This window comes from Rhineura floridana, chromosome 18 (assembly GCF_030035675.1).
Source record: "Rhineura floridana isolate rRhiFlo1 chromosome 18, rRhiFlo1.hap2, whole genome shotgun sequence".
NCBI lineage: Eukaryota > Metazoa > Chordata > Lepidosauria > Squamata > Rhineuridae > Rhineura > Rhineura floridana.
In genome coordinates this window covers 16,451,776-16,473,548 of record NC_084497.1, presented here as the reverse complement: position 1 = coordinate 16,473,548, position 21,773 = coordinate 16,451,776, and the positions used below count along the sequence as shown (strand labels likewise).

General features: G+C 45.9%; 1 protein-coding gene, 1 long non-coding RNA gene and 1 pseudogene across 4 annotated transcripts in view; 2 read left to right on the top strand and 1 right to left on the bottom strand.

The window, feature by feature from the left end:
• Window positions 1-4,689: 4,689 nt before the first annotated feature.
• LOC133373009 (5S ribosomal RNA) lies at window positions 4,690-4,808 on the bottom strand (annotated as a pseudogene).
• Window positions 4,809-5,420: 612 nt separating this feature from the next.
• The window catches only part of LOC133372362 (uncharacterized), a 61,453-nt gene continuing 45,100 nt past the window's right edge, over window positions 5,421-21,773 (top strand). For all 3 annotated transcript variants that reach the window (XR_009759482.1, XR_009759480.1, XR_009759481.1), the window contains exon 1: window positions 5,421-5,736. This is a non-coding gene — a long non-coding RNA (uncharacterized LOC133372362). The remainder of the gene's footprint in view (window positions 5,737-21,773) is intronic.
• On the top strand, window positions 18,192-19,463 carry LOC133372409 (C-terminal-binding protein 1-like). Its single transcript, XM_061600966.1, has one exon. The coding sequence runs from the start codon at window positions 18,345-18,347 to the stop codon at window positions 19,440-19,442; it is 1,098 nt and encodes a 365-aa protein (XP_061456950.1). The 5' UTR covers window positions 18,192-18,344; the 3' UTR covers window positions 19,443-19,463.

The following is a 21,773-nucleotide window of genomic DNA, read 5'->3' as shown; positions in this document are numbered from 1 at the left end:
AGCCTGTCACTTCTGAGTCATGGTGAAGGTGCCTGACCTATTTCTGCTGTTCCCTTGAGGGTTGTTGCAGATGGCAACAACTTTTCTGTCCAGATGCACTATCCACTTTTCCACTATCTGACACAATTCTGCATGTCAACAATTAATTTTACTGTGGATTCAGGAACACAGTGTGCCTCTCATCCTTGAAACATCTTTTCACAATTTTTAAAGATACAGAAGACCTCTTAGAGGCTGGGCCTGACAACCAAGATGTCTTCTGTACCTTTAAAAGTTGTGCAGGGGGAAGGGAGAATTCCACCTTGTGGTTTTTCCCATTACAGGGTTGCAAGAACACCTGCACTTGGCTGACTTTCTCTTCTTCTAAAGATACAGGATCAGTCTCAGGCCAGGAACTTGGCAACCCTAGTACTATTGTGGGTGCCCCAATCTCTGAGCCATGAAAAACGTTCAGAGGTTCCAGTGCTTATCCAAGATTTTGTTGACTTGGAATGAAGGCAGCTGGAACCATATGGTTTTATTTACACATAACTACAACCTGAATAAGCCTACGGCCATACTACCCTGCACATGCCTGTTATTTTCAGTTTCCCATAACGTCCAATAGTGATGTTCCTTTGGGTGCTCTGGGGCACTGAGGAACATTTTTAAATGGTGGCTTGTAGCAGGCCATCGCTGCTGCCTGTAAGCCTGCAGCCAGGGTCCCGCTAATGCAGGAGGGCCCCACCTTGAGGCCCTTTGTGAAGGCTCCTCTAATCTGGAGCCCACCCTGCTCATAAATACCCATGTGTGGGTGCACACCTGTGGCTTGAAGGGGGATAGTAAGGAAGAAGTGGAGAGCCTGTGGACTGGGCATGATGGGTTCCCCGTTCCCCATATGGGAGTTAAAATTGAGCAGGGCTTGCAGATGATGCAATAAACTAATGAGGAGGTAAGTGTCTTTCATTTGTAGCCTTCCATCCTGAAAATAATCTATCCCTAGATGAAATGGGGGGAGGGGCTGGCTGGTTGGGCAGAGGCATTATGACAGTGAACAGTCAAAAGGCTGCTGGCTTCCCCCAGACGTGGCTGTGTAAGCTTAGGTGACAGCCAGCTTTTCTGAACAGGCAAAGTAAACAGGCAGGGAAAAGTCATTCATAAAACAGACAGCATTGCAGACAGAAAGGGAAGCAGGTAGGGACTCAATCTGCAGCTGGCTGTTAACCCTTGGCACACTCAAGTGCAAAAGAAGGACTGGCGTGGAGCATTTTGATATCAAGGACTGGATCCAGAGCATGGGTGTAGAGACAAGATTTTAATCCCATTCTCGTAATATTAAGAGTTGTCTGTCAATAGCCTCTCACAAGTCTCCACCTGATTGGTGGGTGGAGAAATTGGGGGAGGGCCATTTTGCTGAGTTTTTCTAGACACGCTTGGCTTCCACACAGTGCTGGCCTCATGCGCCTTCAGACCATTGTTGTAACAAATGTATTGATATGTATTTTTGTCGTTGCACTGCTCTTTCTTTGTTGTGAGACACGGCACAAAAGGAAAGTGGATTGGGGAGGAAGAGGAAACAAGCAAGCTCGGATCCATGTTCTTAGTTGCAAGTTCTTCTGATAAGCAGTTGGAATGCAAAAAGTTCAAGGAGAGGAGGCGCCCAAAGGTTGCTGGCCTCTCTGGTGCACCGATGGAGCAGCCTTGCATGTGTGCTCTTTGCCTCCTCTGCTGGAGCCTGGTGCAGGGCTGGCCTTACCATTAGGAAGAGTGAGGTGACTGCCTGAACTGTTGGGGGACAATGGTGGCAGCCCCCCAGCTGCTGCTCCAGAGCTTAACTCTCTTGACCAGAGCAGTGCATGGACAAGGCCTCTTGAGGGTGGCAAGGAGGTTTCAGCATTTGGGATGGGGGTAAAGTGCCACCTTAGGCTGGGGCTGGGCCTGGCCTGATGGAGCAGCTGCTGCCAGGTGACAGCATACCGAAGGAGGAGCCTGGCTTCTCAGAGGAGCTGGGAAGAGGAGTAATAGGACCTTCTTTCCCCATGTGAACCTGCCCAGACCCTGAGATTATCATCTAAGGCCCTTCTGTGCATGACACCTCTGAGAGAGGTCCGCAGGGTGGCGATAAGAAAATGGACTTCTTCTCTGGTAGCCATGCCACCCCACACCGATTTATGGAATGCTCTCTCCAGGGAGACCTGCCTGGCACCAGCTCTGGTGTCAGGCAAACATTTTTTGTTTTCCCAGGCATTTGTGCAGCACTAACAACTGGATGCTTTCACTTTGATTCTGTTGAGGTATTTTTATTACTCTGGATTGTGTTACTTGGAGTAGACCCATTGCAATTAATGAGTCATGTCAATTAACCTCAGTGGGTCTACTCTGAGCAGGACCAGTGCTGGATGCCAGCCTTATTCTTGCTGTCAATCACATCGAGACTTTTCGCTGTGGGAAGCGATTCACAAATGTGGTAATCCCATCATTAATCATTGGAGGGGATGCCTAGCCAAGAGATGCCTTTCTTTATTTCTGCTGACGGCAGTTTGGAAGTGTCATCCTGCCAGTCACGTAGGCCAGGTACATTCTGCTGAGTCAGGGTTTAGATCTACTGTTCTGTGAAGTTGTTTGCAAACTTTTCCCCCCCCTTTCTCTCTTTTTTCTCAGCCCACGCCCAGTGCCTTGACAGAAGGAACCTTCTTTGCCTGTGATAACTGTGCAGTGATGCTGCTGTAAGCTCAGTGGTGCCAGCTCAGATGACAACATGCCCTCTCTAGAGCCTGCATCCAAGCAGGAGGATGCCTCGAGGCATGGCATGCCCAAACTTTATCCTGGCTGGTGGAGATGCTAACCGCGTGCCAGGAGCCAGGAACCTTTTTCCCCTCTCTGATTGCTCCATTTGGACGGCGCATGGCTTTGTCTTTAACTGCCGAGGCAGGATCGCAGGCCTAGGCAGGCTGTAGAGCCTGGCCAAGCCTGACCATGCTCTCCAGGATGGGACCTGCACTCTGGGTGAGCTCACATGAGTCAGCGTTCAAAGGAAGGCGGCTGCAAGGTGTGCCATGTCCTGCAGCAAGTCACTGGCTGATGGTTGCATGTGGGGACAGTGCAGGGGCAGCCTTTGCAACAGCCACAGGCAAAGAATGATCTCACCAAAACATTCTCTTTTTCTCCTGTCAGGGATTTTGCAGCCACCTGATGGGCTGGGAGCTTGCTAGGGTGGATACACGTACGCATCACCAAAATGAAAAGTAAGAAAGGAGGAAAGCATTATAATAAGAGGAACAGGTTTGCAGAAAATGTGCACCACATCAGTGTGGATGCAAATACAGAAATAATTGCCATCATTGGTGTAGTGGTTAAGGTGTTGGACTACGACCTGGGAGACCAGGGTTCAAATCCCCACGCAACCATGAAGCTCACTGCGTGACCTTGGGCCAGTCACTGCCTCTCAGCCTCAGAGGAAGGCAATGGTAAAACCACCTCTGAATATCGCTTACCATGAAAACCCTGTTCATAGGGCCGCCATAAGTCAGAATCGACTTGAAGGCAGTCCATTTCAAATAGAAACCCAATACATTTATTTATCATTGCACTTATAGCACACCTTTCCTCCAAGGACCTCAAGGTGTGGTGTACACCTCCTTAATTTCATCCTCAGAACAACACTGTGAGGTTGGTTAGGCTGAGAGATAGTGAGTGGTCCATGATCATCCAGTGAGATTCATCGCTGACCAAGGGATTTGAAGCTGGGTTTCTCCCTGATCCTAACTCTAACCACTACACCATGTTTTGTGACCAGGTGATCTGTGTGCCTGCCTGCTCAGATCTGCTCTCCAGACACTAACTCTGGATGGGCAATGCTAAGCCCCCCATCCCTTCTTAAGGGTTTTTTATCTTTAAATCAGGTTTGGAATGGGCACCCCTCCTCCCAGCAGATCAGGGATGGCTGGTGCCTGTTGGAACTGGTGGGGCGGAAGGCAGGGAGTCCAGCAGTGCAGAGAGCCAGAGCCAATGGCTGGCGAAGCCAACACCTTCGACCTTGGTCCGCATCCTTCTCCATGCTGAGTTCTACAAGGGCAACCCTGAGACTAAGGAGGGGTCAGGGTCACTCCGTGGGCTGGGGAGCTTGGAGGGATGAAGAGAGGTTGGTGGGGCAGGTCCCCATTTGCCCTAACAGACCAACATCCACTGAAACAGAGGCAGCCATTCAAAGAGAGACACATGGTCACTTTAGAGTTGGCTCCCTGGAAGAGTGTAAGCATGCGGAACCTCAGCCAGAGGCCAAATGCGGCCCTCCAAGTCTTTCTATCTGGCCCTTGGCCACACCACTTTCCAGACCACACACTCCTGAAGTGCTTTTGCTTGCCCTCCAACAATGCCTTTAGTTTGCCTAAATGGAGGGTGTACCGGGGTGTAGAAACTAGCCAAATTTGTACAAAAGTCAAATTTACAAGTTTTGCTTCCACTCACTCTTGCCTCTGCCTCCACCCACCACTTGCATGCGGCCCCCAGAAGGGTTGACTGATTTTTTTTAATGAATAGCAGAATATAAATATTTCTATAAATAAATAAAAGTGGGTTTGTTTTTGTTGTTATATGCCTTCAAGTCAATTACAACTTGTGGCAACCCTATTAATCTTTTTTTTATATATATATTCATAGGGTTTTCATGGTAAGAGGTATTCAGAGGTGGTTTACCATTGCCTTCCTCTAAGCCTACGGCACCAGGTATTCCCAGGTGGTCTCCCATCCAAGTACTAACCAGGCCTCACCCTGCTTAGCTTCCAAGATCAGACAAGATCAGGCATGTTCAGGGTAGTGTGGCCATAGAAAAGTGGTTTTATTTATTTATTATTCGATTTAGATCCCGCCCTTCCTCCCAGCAGGAGCCCAGTTTACAGAGCTTGGAAAAGTTACTTATTTTGAAATACAACTCCCATCAGCCCAATCCAGTGGCCATACTGGCTGGGGCTGATGGGAGTTGTAGTTAAAAAAAAGTAACTTTTCCAAGCTCTGGTTTTAGAACTATATAAAAATTTAAATCCAGAAATCGTTAAGCAACTGCTGCAGAAAGATATCTTCTCAATTGCCTGCATAGGCCTGGTGAGAGCTTGGAAAAGTTACTTTTTTGAACTACAACTCCCATCAGCCCCAGCCAGCACAGTGCTGGCTGGGGCTGATGGGAGTTGTAGTTGAAAAAAAGTAACTTTTCCAAGCTCTGAGTTTTTCCGCAGGCGTTTAAAGGTCAGAACAGAGGGTGCCTGCTGAATCTCTATTGGCAGGCAGAGCATCCCATAGGGTGGGTGGATGGCACCAAAGGCTCCATTCCTTATTGTTGTCAAATGAGCCTCATCACCCCGGGGGGGGGTAATGTGAGTAGGAACTCAAGTGAATTAGAAGTAATTGTAAGGGGGAATCAGTTGGGGGTGGGACCAGTAGGAAAACGAAAGTAGAGCTTTTTGGTTATGCTGCAACAGACTGTTCAGTAAAGTTTGCTTCTTCTAAACAGTGTCTGGAGTTCATTTCAACTCTTGCAAATATTGCATGGTATCAGAAGACTACCTAAAAACATAAGGCAGTGAAAAATGGACCAGCTGAACCCTCCAGGAACGTTGGTGTTTGAAGGAAACGCAGCAGAGAACTGGAGAAGATTGGAAGCAAGGGTTTGAATTGCGCTGCGTTGCAAGTGGAGCAGATAAGAAAGATGAGACCCACCAGTCAGGATTATTTCTGCATGTGGCAGGTGAAGAAGCAAGAGAGGTATTTAATACTTTCTACTTTGATGACGATGCAGATAAAAATAAAATTCAAGTTTTGATGAATAAATTTGAAGCATATTGTGAGGGGGGATGATGCTCCTGCAGATGATCTCAGTGACCAAGCTGGAATATAAGAGTTCAGGTGGTTCCTGAGGTACCCTGGACCTATGTTGTTCAGGGCCTTGTAAATTAATGCAAGCACCCTGAGCCTGGCTTGGTAGTAGACAGGCAGCCAGTGTAGATGTTTCAACAATGGTCTCACATGTTGTCATCCATGTGTCCCCATCAGCAGTCTGGCTGCTGCATTCTGCACCAGCTGGAGCTTCTGAACAAGACACAAGGGCAGCCCTGCAGAGAGTGTATTGCAGTAATCCAGCCTCGTGGTTACCAACGCACGGACTACAATGGTTAGGCTATCCCTGTCCAGGAATAGCTGTAGGTGACGAACCAGACAAAGCTGGTAAGAGGCACTCCTAGCCACAGGGGATACTTGGGCTTCTAGCGACAAAGATAGATCCAGGAGTACCCCTAGGCTACAGACCTAGTCCTTCAGAGGGAGTGCGACCCTGTCCAGAACAGGTAACCTGCCTATTTTCCGGACATGGGAACCACCTACCCAAAGAGCCTCCATCTTCCCTGGATTCAAGCACAGTTTATTGGTCCTCATCCAGTCCACTACAGCATTCAGTCACCAATCCAGAGCGCTCACAGCCTCTTCTGATTCAGATGTTATGGAGAAATAGAGCTGTGAGCCATCAGCATACTGATGATGCCTTGCTCCAAAACTCCTAATGACTGCTGCCTTTCTAGGGAAAGGATAGTACCCTGCGGAACCTCACAGCACAAGTGCCAGGGGGCCAAGGAATACTCACCCAGCGCTACTGTCTGACATGGCCCTGTGGGTAAGAACAGAACCCCTGTAATACGGTGCCACGGTGCCCACCTCACTGAGTCACTCCAGGAAGATGCCATGGTCAATGGTATCAAGGTTGCCCAGAAGTTAATATCTCCCTTCCCCTGACCGGCTTATCCTGTTAACCAGGACACGAAGGCTGCAGGTCTAACCCCACTTACCTAGGAGTAAGGTCCATTGAGTTCAATAGGACTTACTTCTAAGTAGCCATGGTTAAGTTTCCATTGTTAATAACTCGTGCATGTGGCTGCTCCCTCACTGTCAGTTGCAAAACAAGATCAGCTGATTTCTGCCAATTGCCTCATTCCTGCAACAGCAATTTGGGTTCTCCGGCTTAAAAAGAGGTGAAATAATGTGTCACTTTGCCATTATTTATCCCTGTTTCACTCATCTCATTTTGAGGTCAGTGCCTGCCTATCTTGCCAAACTCCAGCTGGGCCTGCAGCAATTGTGTTCAGATGCATTTACTGATCTGCTTAACGGCTAAACCTTTATGCATTTCAAGCCAAATTATCAAATTTGCACTTTCCAAAACAACATGAGAATGAAAATACAGTCATCCCTTGAAAGTTGCACTTACTTGAATTTTGCAATACAGTTTGCCAACAAAACAATGTTTATAAAAATTAATGTGTGCATAAAATGTGTACATAAAAATGAATATGTGAGGGGAAATAACTTACAACAATGCATTATATGATGACAAATTGCTTGCAAAAATGTGTATGGTCAAAATTGCACAAAAATGTGTTTCTTAGGAGAAATTAGCACTAAAATGGATAATTTTCATGAGGATTTTAAAATTGCTGCAGAAATGTGGAGAACTGAATTTAAGATTGGAGAAATGGGAGAGAACTAAAATTGACAAATCTTTCCATCCCTGATGTATACCAGAGATGGGGAGCATGTGGCCTCCCAGGTGCTGTTGGACTACAACTCCCATCTAGATTACTGTAATGCACTGCATGTGGGGCTGTCCTTGAAGGCGGTCTGGAGGCTGCATCTAGTGCAGAATGCAGCTTCTAAGCTGGTAAGTGGAGCAGACTGATGGGACCATGTGCCGCTGGTCCTGAAAGCACTGCACTGACTGCCAGTGAGCTACTGGGCCAAATTCAAGGTGTTAGTACTAGCCTATAAAGCCCAAAATGACTTGGAACCCAAGTACCTCAAAGAGCACCTTTCCCAGCATCAACCATCTTGGGCTCTATGCTCAGCACGGAGCAAGATTCACCACTGGGGCGCTGCCCAGCTGGTGTTGAGCATGACAAGTTCCTCATTTGTGGAATGCCCTCCCTAGTGAGGTGCATCTGTTTCCATCACTGTTGAGGGAATTTTGGAGGAATTTAAAAACATTCCTATTTACCCAGGCAGGTGATGGTTGAAGGGGCCTATATCTGGTAACTCTGAAATCACTTGGCTGGGAGAATGTTTTTTAACTGATTTTAGAATGGATTTTTGACGTTTCTTTTTTTTAAGAATGCTTTAAAAATGTTTTCTGTTATTGGTGTGTTTCCTGGCCTGGGCTCTTTCAGGACGGAGGGTGGGATAAAAATTCAATGAATAAGAAACAATACAACTCCCTAATATATGTTAACTGGCAGGTGGTTTTCATGCTGGGTTTTTCCCAGGCCTTCCTAGAGAAACCAGGGATCGAATCCGGCACCCTTTGCAGTCAGAGCATGTGCTGTACCAGGAAGCTACAGCCCATAATTATGGTTGTGTTTAGCCATGAAAGCATCACCTCCTGCTTTCTGGGGTTCAACCTCTGTTAAAGGCAGAGCGGGTGGGTTTTCCTCCCAGGTCAGTTGGCAAACCCTCCCCTTCCATGGACCAGGCCTCCTTGGCGGAGATGAAATCCACTGCTAGCCAGCGCAGACAGTAACAGAGCTAGGTGGGCCAGTCTTCTGACTAGGCCTAAGGCAGCTTCCTCTTATTTCAGATGCTGTGAATACTTCACACCCACACACCAGGCTCCTTGCGACAGATAAGCCCTTCTCCCTCCACACCCCAATTGGCATGTCCTAATTCAGTGAGTTAATTAATCAACGCAATCTGAAGTCCTCTTGTTTTATTTGGGGACTCACGGCTGGCTGCATGATCAATGGTATGGTAGAAAGAAAATCAAAACCTGGATAAGCTACAGCAAACAGGCATGTTTGTTCACCCTCAGGCCCATTTCAGGCAGCCACACTTTTCCACAGAGCCCTGGTAATGGGGTAAGAATCCCAGGAGCCCATTCCCTCAATTAAAATCCATCATCAACTTTCTTGCCCCTGCTAGTATAAATCATCCTCCTCTCTCTCCATACCAGACAAAATAGCAGAGCTTGGAAAAGTTACTTTTTTGAACTACAACTCCCATCAGCCCAATGCAGTGGCCATGCTGGCTGGGGCTGATGGGAGTTGTAGTTCAAAAAAAAGTAACTTTTCCAAGCTCTGCAAATAGAGAGTCAGCTGTGGGAGCTCAGGTGTGGGAGCTCAGGAGAGCACTACACCTGAGGCGAGCAGACAAGAACCCCAGATGAGACTAGGGTTGCCAGTCAACCAAGTGCAGGTGTTCTTGCAACACTATAATGGGAAAAACCACAAGGTGGAATTCTCCCTCCCCCCTGCACAACTTTTAAAGATACAGAAGACCTCTGGGAGGCTGGGCCTGGCAACCAAGGGGTCTTCTGTATCTTTAAAAGTTATGCAGGGAGAAGGGAGAATTCCACCTTGTGGTTTTTCCCATTACAGGGTTGCAAGAACACCTGCACTTGGCTGACTTCCTCTTCTCCTAAAGATACAGGATCAGTCTCAGGGATTGAACCTGGCAACCCTAGATGAGACCCACAAGTGCCATCAGGGCCTGTAGGGCCAGAGGTAGGACCCTACCCACCGTCTTCCTCTGAGCCTGAGGAACAAGACGCCTCCCATTGCGGATCTGCGGTGCATGGGAGGCTCTGGAGCGGAGGATGAATGCTTGTCTTCAGGCCAGTGGGTGGTGGACCCTTCAAGCTGACGTTCGCCCCAAGCGAGTGGAGCCTCGAAGACGCAGGCAGAAGCTGAAGGCCTCAATCTGCTCTCAGCCTCTGTCAGAGCCAAGTTGCCTCCTTGGTGCGCTCTCTGGTCCTGCAACTTCTGGCCTGCTTTGCCCCGTGGGATCCGGCACCAGACCAGACCACAACACTGCTGCTGTAGGCCAGGCTGACTGATGTTCTCTGAGTGCTTTATCATGCTTACTTTGATCATTTATAGTATAAACATAAAAAGTTTACACTGATAGCAAACTCATTCTCCCAGTGTGGATCCAGGCGCAGTCAAATGGCATCAGCCGGGCTCAAGAGCAAGGAGGTCTCCGCAGGGTTAGGAGCAGCACAAGAAACAAACAAAAATGGCAACCCAAAGTTGTCTTGCATGCATTCAGGAAATGCCAGGTTCACTCTCCAGGGAGAGACCCCTGCCTGAAATCTCAGAGAGCCGCTGCTAGCCAATACTGAACTAGATGCACCAATGGTCTGACGCAGTTTAAGGCAGCTATTAGCACGCTGAGCGGGCATGAAATGTTGAGACTGACTGCTGGAAAAAGGAAAATTGAAAATGCAGGCAGAGGGAGGAATGGCATGGAACATCCTGGGAAAGGGCATGGCTGGCTGAAAAGAAGCATATTTTGTCCTAGATCCCACTCGGCAATTTCTAGGTCTTAGGCCACTTCCAGACTGTAAGTATTTTGCAGGAGGGATTCAGTCGCATACTGGAAAGGTAAGTCTGCATTATTAAAATGGATTAATGCTCTTTGTCACCTTTGTGCAATAAAGCCATTTAAGATAAACAAAAGAAATCGACGTTTTGTGCTGGGAAGTGCACAAAAGTGTCAGATAAACAAATGGGAAGACATATAACCACCCCGCAAGTAAACCGGGATGAACCCCCAGTCATGCAACCTCCCTGCAAAGAAATTGGCACAAATACTCAGTGAGGACCAGACACAGTTGTAACTTCTGCTTAAGCTTTATGTAAACAAATTGGGATAAATATTCAGTAAACAGGTCATCTGGAGGAAGCTATATCAGAGAATCATAGAGGCCATCGAGTCCAACCCCCTGCTCGCTGCAGGAATCCAAATTAAAGCATCCCCGACAGGTGGCTGTCAGCTGCCTCTTGAAGGTCTCCTGGGCTGCAGAGCCAACCACTTCCCTAGGTCATTGGCTCCATTGTTGTTCCATTCTGTTAGGACATTTTTCCTGATGTCCAGTCGAAATCTGGCTTCCTGTAACTTGAGCACATTATTCCGTGTCCTGCACTCTGGGATGATTGAGAAGAGATCCTGGTCCTCCTCTGTGTGACAACCTTTCATGTACTTGAAGAGTGCTATCATATCTCCCGTCAGTCTTCTCTTCTCCGGGCTAAACATGCTCTGTTCTTTCAGTCTCTCCTCACAAGGTTTGCTGCCAGGCCCCTGATCCTCCTCTGAGTATATTCCAGTTTGTATGCATTTATCTTACAGTGTGGTGTCCAGAATTGGATATATCTGTATCTAAACTCATTTCAACAAAATTTAATGCAATAGTTTTATCATTTTTATCATTTGCTTGTTAAAGAGCAGATTTCAAAATGCCCCTGAAAAGGTGTCAGCACTCATCAATTCCTGACTGCCCTGAGTCTCCCCATTCCCCCCCCCCCAGCCTTGAAAAACACTTCTGGGAGCCTGGCTGGTGCACCCAGAACAGCTTCCCTTGGCCATAACAAGAAGAAATTTCACAGGCAAAGCTTTTCTCATCATGGCATGGAAAGATCAATATGTGTTGAATACCTGTCACACAGTAAATGCATAGTGGGCAGCTGCGGCAATCCTAGCGGGAGGAATACTGGCTTTTGGCTCATCCAATATGCACCACCGACAAGGCTGGCGCCTGGAACAAGGGTCCCATTTGTCCCATGGTCAGCCCAGCCCTGTGGATTCCCTCTCCACCGACCTCCTTTCCATTCATCTTTGTAGTAAGTAAAGAGCCTGCCTTCCTTTGCAGCCTTTGTTGCTCATTAGGGCTTTTGTTCTGATTGGTCCAGCTGAGGCTTGATCTGTTTTTCCCGTTCCTTTCTTTAATTGTATTTTTCACTGGGAGAAACTGCAGGAGAGCAACCTTGGCAGGTTGGGTCTGCACAGGCAGAAAAGAGTGTTGAGGATCCAGTTGCCTAGCACAGGCTGAAGGACAGTAACCTGGTCAACAGATGGGAAGGCAGAGTGGGTGTCCGTTGCACGGGGTGCTGCCAGTCCAGCATGCTCCAGGCTGCTATGTTGCGTTTTGTAGCAAGGAGGAGCAGACACGAGGAGCCTTGCGCAGTGGCCCAAAGCCTCAAAACAAGGCTCCGCCTGTGACCGTCCTACTGGATGTTCCACATTAGGCCTTTTGCCTGCAGAAGCTCCCAGATTCAATCCCTGGCATCTGTTTTTAATGATGGTACCCACCCTGGGACCTTTGGGTGAAAGGTGGGTAATGCATTTAACTACTACTACTATTGATCACCATCATCATCAGCTCTGGGTAGGGCTGGGAGTGTCTCCTGCCTGAAACTTGCCGCTGCCAGTCCGTGTAGTGAGCTAGGTGAACCAGTGGTCTGACTTAGTATAATACAGCTTCTTATTTAAATCAGTCCTTTATGCAGAAACATGAGGACTAGAATCTTACTTTATTTTGAGGGGAAGGACCATAGCTCAAAATGGTAGAGAATATGCTTGGTCCTAATTCCAGTTCCTGGCAGCTCCAGGTATACCTGGGAAAGACTCCCTCCCTGGAACCCTGGAGAGCTGCTGCTAGTCAGTGTAGACATTATTAGGGTAGATGGACAAATGGCCTAACTAGGTCTAAGGCAGCTCCCTATGTTTTGAGGCTGCTTGATGGAATGCCTCTCATACCAACTGCCCTGAGCCCTGATGTGGGCAGAGTGGGCCCTTCTGGTAGTCCTGCCAATGAGTGTGGCTTGTTGTGCAGGCATCTGGCAGAGGGTCTTCTCTGTGGTGGCTCCCCAGTTATGGAACTAGGAAGCACAAATGGTGAAGGCTGGGGATGGACAGATCTGTCTGTTGTGGCTTCTCTTGGTTTCTCATTTTTCCAGCCTTCAGTTCTACAGTTATTTCCACATTAATTTGAGAATTCATTTTTTAAACAGTCCTCATGAAAATTAATTAGCATTTTTGGCAAATTCCTGCTAATATACACTTTTGTGTAAACAATTTTGCCTAATATACACATTTTTGCAAAACGTAATTCCCTAATACTTATTTTTCTCTAATATAATGAATTGTGTATGTTATTTTCACTAATATATGCACGTATGCACAATTTATCCCAATATATACATTTTTGTACACATTGCTTGGTGGAGAATTGAATTGCAAAATTTGAAGGAGTCTGAATTTTGAAGGATGGCTGTTTCAATTCATGTATTGTTTTGTAAAGTGTGAATTAGGTAGATTCACTTCTAAATGTGAACTCATTTGAACATCTTCCCACATGTGTTTTTGAAAAAGTCTTTGGAGGTTGATTCTGTTTTTCTCCCAGTTGACTCTGTCTTTTATTCTTGTTAAACGGAATGAACTTGTTACATGTTGTTCTGGTTTGTATCTTTTAATGATATGTTATTGATTTTCTTGTTGTCAATGTACACTTTTACGGAAACCACTTTGGGATCTGCATGGTTTAAAGTAGTGTAAAATAATTATATATATATGTGTGTGTGTGTGTGAACGTAATTGTGATTAACCAAACAGAGGTTTTTATTATATTAATAAAACGTTTCGGCTTCCGCCTTCATCAGCTGCTAACATACAAATGCTGTTACCAAGGTGGCAGTTACAGAGCTTTGAGGATGGAATGCTCAGAGGGGCTTCATTTGCAGAAGCTCAGTGATGCTGGTACTGTCCTCCAGGTTCAGGCCATGTGGCGCCAATGTGTCCAGGGAGTAAATCCAATTTTTTCTGTTGTTTTCAATGGTGAGAAGGACATCCAGAAAAGGGATGTGCGGATTGTCATTTGTGCTATTAAATGTAAACTTAATAGAGGGATGGATAGAGTTTATGTAATTTTGAAATTGTTCCAAACTCTCTTTACCATTCGTCCAGACCATAAAGATGTCGTCAATGTATTGCCACCATATAAGTGGTTTGTTGAGTGCCTTTTTGAGGATCTCCTGTTCCAGTTTACCATAAAGAGATTCACATATGATGGAGCCATGCGAGTCCCCATAGCTGTGCCTTGTAGTTGCAGGCAGTGTTCTCCATTGAATGTAAAGTTGTTACAAGTCAGGACTAGCGTAGATAAAGTTGTGAGAACCTCTGCTGGAGGATTGTTCATATCTCTGGTGTTAAGGAACTCATTTAAAGCCTGAATCCCATCATTATGTGGTATATTGGTGTAAAGAGATGTGACATCTAAAGCAGGTAGTATAGTATTGTTGTGGAATTGATACTGCTTATTTAAAGACCCAATTTTAAGCAAGAAGTCCTTGGTGTCTTTGATATACGATGGGAGGATTTGCACCATGTTTTGTAAATTTAAGTCAATGTACAGAGAAATCCTTTCAGTAGCTGTGTTGTTGCCTGAGACAATTGGGCGACCAGGATTGTTGGCTTTGTGGATTTTAGGCAGCATGTAAAACCTTCCAGGGGTGGGATTTGGATTAACAAGGAGATCAGCACTTTTCTCTTTAAGAAGTTTCCTACTTGTAAGGTTTTGTATAGATGTAATGATATGAGTATTGAGATCTGTGGTGATGTCTTTGTCAAGAAATCTATATGTTGTTTCATCCTTTAGTTGTCTTTGGCCTTCTGCTATATAGTCTGTAGTGTTAAGTACCACAACAGCACCACCCTTATCTGCTTGATGACAACATCCCTTCTCATCTGAAGGTTCCTCCGGGCTATTCTTTCTTCTTTTGAAAGGTTGTCGTGAGTAGGAGTTGGTGTGTGGTTGTTGATGACTCCATTTATTGATAAGCGAAAGGTTTCTAGGACTGGATTCCTGTTAATGTTCGGTGTCCAAGTTTTAGGTGGCAGAAACTGTAGCAGAGGATCTCTGTTGTAGAGGTCTATTTTGTTAGAGTCATCATCAAAAAATTCAGCCAATCTGCATCTCCTTTCAAATGCTTTGATGTCACATTTCGTCTATGCTGTATTGTGCTCTCTAGGTGTTGGGCAGAAGTTGAGGCCTTTGGATAGAAGCCTAATTTCATTAGGTGACATTTTGGCTGCAGTGAGATCTATTATTGTTGTGGAGTCATTTCTGTAAGTTATGTCAGGTGATCTTGTTATACATGTGGACGTTTTTGGAGTAACTCTTTTGAATCTCCTGTTTTTCTTTTTCTTGTGGTTAGCTTTTGCTCTTGTAGCACATGAAAATATTTCTTTATAAATAGAACACTGTGTTATTAAATTGGATGGAATAAGAGGAAGATGATATCTTAGAATATCCCTTTTGAGCTTTTTCTTTTTGGTGGCATGGACATTGATAAAAGTTGTCTGTTCTGTTTTATGGAGCAGATACAGGAGGCGTTCATAGTCGCATGGTGTTAGAACGTTTCTTTGAAACATTCATCCCTGCTGTAGTGCATGTTATATATATATATCTCAAATCAAATGAAACAGAAGAGTGTGCAAGCTTTTGAGTGCTGCAGAACTCTTCACTGGGGGTGGGGAGACGAAACAAAGTTGGCTTTTATTAGAGCCAGGGAGTCTGCATTTGGTCACAGCCTGAAGGCAGAATGTGGAAGAAGGTAGCAGGCAGTCAATTTAGGGCAGCCTTTCCCAACCAGTGTGCCTCCAGATGTTGTTGGACCACAACTCCCATCAGCCTCAGCCAGCATTGCCAATGGTTAGTAAAGATAGGGATTGTGTTCCAACAACATCTAAAGCAGCCTTTCCCAACCAGTGTGCCTCCAGATGTTGTTGGACCACAATTCCCATCTCTCCTGACCATTGGCAATGCTGGCTGAGGCTGATGGGAGTTGTGGTCCAACAACATCTGGAGGCACACTGGTTGGGAAAGGCTGATTTAGGGTCTCCTATCAGTGCAGTGCAAATTTCTGGACTGTTGGGATGAAGAAACAAAGTAGTTGATCCTTTCTATTATTTTGTAAATATCAAATCCAGCTGTTACCCTGACCTGTCTCCATCCATAAGCAAAGCACATGGGTTCCTTGGTAGGTAGTACATATTTATGTATTTAACAAAATGCATATATTGCTTGATTGTTAAAAAAAAACAAAAACCCACCCACGTCTAAGTGTCTTACAAGAAACAAAATTATCAATAAAAACAGTGAAGAACAAGTAATTAAAGACATTTAAAAGACGATTAAAATCAGCAGTAAATGAAAAAGAAATTAAAACACATCAACATCTACGTGTCTGGATAGGCTTGCCTAAACAGAAATGTTTTAAGCAAACCTGAGAAGCATGGAGTGAGGGTGCGTGCCTGATGTGAGTAGGCAGGAGCATGAAGGTGAGTGCTGCATTAGTCAGCCTGCACTGCACAGCTCAGATGCAGAGCATTGGACCAAAACGCAGCTCAGGTTGTCCATTAGCTACCAGGCCAAGTTCAAGGCACTGGTTTTGGTGTACAAAGCCCCATACAGCTCGGGACCAGGATACCTGAAAGACCGTCTTATCTCTTATATACCCAGTCGATCACTGCGCTCTGCAGGTGAGGGCTTCCTGCAGATGCCACCTTGTCTGGAGGACCGTTCTGCACAACAGAGGAAGCAGTGTTCTAGCACCAAAGCTTTGGAATTCCCTTCCCTTAAATACCAGAGAGGCCCTGTCCCTGTTGGCTTTTCGGTGCCTACTGAAGACCTTCCCCTTTCAACAAGCCTTTTACACCAGAGACCTTAACCCAGTCTGTGTCTGTGTTGGAATTGCTTTTTAAGATATTATTACAGATTTTTTTTTTTTTTAAAGATCTTTTTAGAGTTTAGTGCCTTGTATGTAAGAATGAGCCTTGCTGGTCTGACCACTTGGTGCAACATCCCTGCTTCTCACAGTGACCATTCAGAAGCCTCCAAGAAGCCGAAACCAGGCAATGAAAGCAATGTCTCCTCTGTTCTATTGCCCCCTATCACAACTGCTATTTCAAGGTACATCCCTTCTTAAACATGGAGGTTCTACGTAGCCATCACTTCTAGTAGCAACAGGCCTATTTTCCATGAATTTGTCTGATCCCCATTTATGAAGAAGTACTTCTTTTTCAGTCTGTCTGGAACCTCCTGCCAGTCAGTCTGCCAAGTCAGACCTGGAATCCTACAGCAAGGCTTCAAGAAATGATCTCCATGCATGGGAGCACGGGCGCTATGAAAGGGAGGGGGCTTCAGATACAGATCATTTGCACCAGACCCCAGATCTCCAGTTCCTCTCCCTCTTAAAAAAACACCTCTGCATACTGAGCAATTTTCCCTCTGAAAGTCAGCTGAAATTTGCATCTATACGTTATAAATTAGCATATGCAAGTTTGTTCCATGGGCCTATGTTTTGAGTCTTTTAAGGACTTAGCAATGCCTGGAGAAAATATCCATTCATATGTTATGGTCCTGGGACGTTTAGAGCTATATCGATCAAAAACAGCACTTTGAACCGCAGCTGGCAACAAATCTGAAGCCAATGAAAATCTTTTCAACACTAGTGAAATAAGATCACCGTGACGGGTATCAGTTAAGTAGCTTGGTTACTGTGTTCTGAACTATCTGCAGTTTCAAAACTGTTTGCAATGGCAGCCCTTCATGCAGCCCAATACATTGGATCCTTTGCTGGACCACGAGCAGCCCCTCCAAGAAACCAGAGCAAAGCAAAACAGGCTGTGGATGCTGGGGCTGTCACTAGGGACGGGCGACTCTCTCGATTTTGTCTTCTCTTCGCTTGTTAGTTTGCCAGACTTAAGCTCGCTCCTCCACATTTCCACATCGGTGTGTGGTTTTTTTTAAAAGTCCTTAGGAAAATTCATCAGCATTTCAGAGTGAATTTCTCCTAACACCCCGAACTCTGTATACAATTTTTCCTGATATAAACATTTTTGCAAGCACGTTTTCCTAATATAATGCATTTTGTATGTTGTTTTCACTAATACAGGCATTTGCACACAAACGTTACCCCTTTATGTCCGTTTATGTACACATTACTTGGCAAATTTCAAAAGATGTTTGTGTTTCCATTTTTTTATTGTTTCAGGAAGTGCAAATTGGGTAGGTTTGCTTTTAAATGCAAACAGAAGCAAATTTCCCTGCCACTGCTAGCTGTGATGTGGAGTTGGAGATCAACTCTTTGGGAGAGGGGAGAAAGAGGGCTGGATCTTATCCCCTCTGCTTCCCCTCTTTAATGAACTAATCAGGGCAGTTGCTGCAGTGAGTTTGCTTGTTTAGCAAACCTCCAGCCCACACGCCTTTATGCCTACCAGGCCTTTCCATTCAATCTGCAAGGCTATTTTGGGCAGACCACACCCACCTGTCGGTCACCTGACATCCTATGATATCAGGTACAAGGATCTGTTATCTCCAAACTAAGTGCTAAGATCAGAGATAAAAGATTTGATTCAAGATTGCAGGAGGCTGAAAGGAAAGTTAAAGAGATGATGAGGAGGATCAAATGACAGTTTGCTGTGTTGACTTCCAGTACTGAAGACTGTAAATAGCTGAGAAGTGGAATTAATGACTCTGAAACTGAAACCCATTTTAAAAGATGTCAGGCATTCGACCACCAATCATGAATGGGCCCATGCACCCACGCCCTTTGGTAGCACTGCTGGACGGTCGTGATTGTACCGTAGAAATGCCGATCCTGAAGGACGTAGCCACTGTGGCATTTTGTGATGCACAGTCTGCACAAGAGATCCATGAAAAGGTACTAAATGAAGCAGTGGGTGCCCTGATGTATCACACCATCACTTTAACCCGTGAAGATCTGGAGAAGTTTAAAGCACTTCGAATAAGTGTTCGAATCGGAAGTGGTTTTGATAATATTGATATTAAATCTGCTGGTGATTCAGGGATTGCAGTATGTAATGTTCCAGCTGCATCAGTAGAAGAGACAGCAGACTCTACAATGTGCCACATCTTGAACCTGTACAGACGAACCACCTGGCTTCATCAGGCCTTGCGAGAAGGCACAAGGGTGCAGAGTGTGGAGCAGATCTGGGAAGTTGCTTCTGGGGCTGCAAGAATCCGAGGGGAGACCCTAGGCATTATTGGGTTAGGACGAGTCGGTCAAGCAGTTGCTCTACGTGCAAAAGCCTTTGGCTTCAATGTAATTTTCTATGACCCATACCTCTCAGATGGCATGGAACGTGCTCTTGGACTTCAGCGGGTGAGCACGTTACAGGATTTGCTGTTTCACAGTGACTGTGTCACCCTCCACTGCAGCCTGAATGAACACAATCATCATCTTATTAATGATTTCACCATTAAACAGATGCGACAGGGAGCCTTCCTGGTGAACATGGCTCGTGGAGGGCTAGTAGATGAAAAAGCACTTGCACAAGCCCTGAAGGAAGGAAGGATACGAGGGGCAGCTTTGGATGTACACGAGTCAGAACCATTCAGCTTCAGTCAGGGTCCTCTGAAGGATGCACCAAATCTGATCTGTACTCCACATGCTGCCTGGTACAGTGAACAAGCCTCAATAGAGATGCAGGAGGAAGCAGCCCAGGAGATTCGGAAAGCTATTACAGATGCCAGCCATGTTCTCCTAAGTGTTCCTTTACTGACTGTCTTAATGTTGACAAGTTGTTTTTGCTTATTATATTTGTTATGTCACTGTTTTATTATTTTTTGTTATTAGGAAATTGTTTTTGCAATTGTTTTTGAGATGTATTTTTGTTCCCCTTGCTGTAAGCCGCCTTGAGCACAATTCTATGTGGAAAGGCGGCATACAAATAAAATGATGATGATGATGAAATGATGATGATCTCTTATATTCAATCTCAGCATTATGCACCACACTAATTTTAGATCATGCTCTTCAGCCGAAAGAAAAGGCTCCCAGAAGCAACTTGCAAGGATCAGTAGTAGAACATTCCCTGCCCGCAGGTTTACAATCTGAAAGACACAACAGAAAAGGAAAAAGGGATGGGGAGGGAAGAGGATGAAAACGAACTCTGCTACCAGTTAAGCAATCGTTCTTCGAATGAGCAGCTGGAATGGAGACAGCTCAGGGCTTGTCTTTCAGCAGGGCTGGTGGACTGACCTGCTTCCCACTCTCCCACTGCTGTAGCCTGCTATAATGGCTCCTACCAGATGACCGCTGAAGGCGGGGAGGCCTTCACAACTGGGCCCTTAGTGCTCACCTGAATAACTAGCAGGGGCCCAATTTTGGAGGCATGCTTCTAAGCAAATGTTTCTTGGGAAATTTCTCTTGCTCGTGATCAAAATCTGGTGACCTTATCACCATGTCCAATTGGCTAGAAACTCAACAATGTGAAGAGAGAGGGGGGAAAGCCTTGGATGCCCATCTAGCGTGCAGCTCGGCTTGGTCGCTTGACGTTGCTGGAGCCATTTCTTCATCACGGGGCTCCGCCTTCTGTCACTGACCTGCAGGGAGCCAGCAGGGTGTCCGACCATTGCTTCTGGCAGACAGAAAGAACAGGCAAACTCTGACCTCATCCAACAAAGACCACAAGCTATTGCCAAATTCTGTCTCTTTTGTAGACACACCTGTGTGCCTCTAGTGGAGGAGTGGGGTACCTCTGGCCCGCAGGCCGACTGAGACCCCCCAGCTTCTCTCTACCTTGTCCGTGGGCCTCTCCCTAGGCCACCCCCGCTCCAGAATAATGGTTAACCCAGTTTTGATCCCATTTCCTAAACGATTCCTCTCTCCCTCTTTGGCTAACGAGAAACAGCCCAGAGGGCCGTGTCCTGTTCTGGTTGTGGTCTAGAATCTCTGCTTCTGCTCCACCTCGCCTAGGCTTCACCCCCTTTTGGAGCCGCTGCTTGAGATCGGGCCGCCGGGAAGAGCTAAGGCGGCGGCTGATGGAGACTAAAAGGACTTTCTGTTGTTAGAAAGAATGAGACTGCGGCTAACATCGTGGCTGGGGTGGTCTAGTAGCTAAGTTGAAACGGCTTTAATTTTTTTCTACTCTTGCACTATTGATTAGACGTGTAATGCGGCCTCCTATAATATGTTTTGTGCAGAGCTTGGAAAAATTACTTTTTTAAACAACAACTCCCATCATGGCCATGCTGGCTGGGGCTGATGGGAACTGTAGTTTAAAAAAGTAACTTTTCCAAGCTTTTGTTACGTTTATAGTGTGGAAATAGTTTTTGTGTTGTGGTAATATTTGCTATTTCTTATTTTTTTCTGTTATGGTTGTATTATTTTGCTTGAAAGTGTTTTGTAATTGTTTGCCTTTGTTGTAAGCTATTTCAGTTACAGTGTTTTTGCTTCCTTTTTGTAAGTCGCTTTGCGTTCTGTTGTTGGAAAAAAGCGACTAATAAATACTAGTGATAAATAAATAAATAATAAACTGCAGCCCTTAAAGGGCCAGTGCTCTGCCTTGAAGGTGGGCGCTTCTCCTGCACTCATTAGCCATCTGCCTGGTGGAGTCCACGACATACTGTTAGATTGAGCCTAGAGAATGTTTGCCAGTGCTGTAACTCTGGTTCCATGGGCCCCAGTGCTGTGGGCTCCTGCCTGCCAGCCTCAGCTTCAGTGGTCCCCTAATCGCTAGCATCAGGCTCAGAGCCAGGGACCCGGTCTCGCTCCTTAGCCAATTACTCTGTAGCCTCCAGCTTTGCTCACATCCGCACCATACACTTGAAGCACTCTTATACCACTATAACTGGTGACTGGTTAGCTAGCCAGATGGGCGACTAAGAAATCCAATAAATAAATAACAGCCATGGGTCCTTCCAAAGAATCCTGGGATCTGCAGTTTGTTAAGGGTGCTGACCAAACAGAACTACAGTTCCCAGCACCCTTTACAAACTACAGTTCCCAGGATTCTCCGTGACTGTTAAAGTGGTATAATTTTGCTTTAAATGTATGGTGTGGATGTGACATTTGCGTCCTGGTCACTGCTGAACTCTGGCATTTTCAGTGAGCGGTGGTGGTTAGAGTGTCAGATTAGGACCTGGGCGAACAGGATTCAAATCCCCCCTCAGCCATGAAGCTGAC

Coding starts and splice junctions, on each gene's coding strand:
- LOC133372409 (XM_061600966.1), top strand. CDS start 18,345: ATGTCAGGCATTCGACCACCAATCATGAATGGGCCCATGCACCCACGC.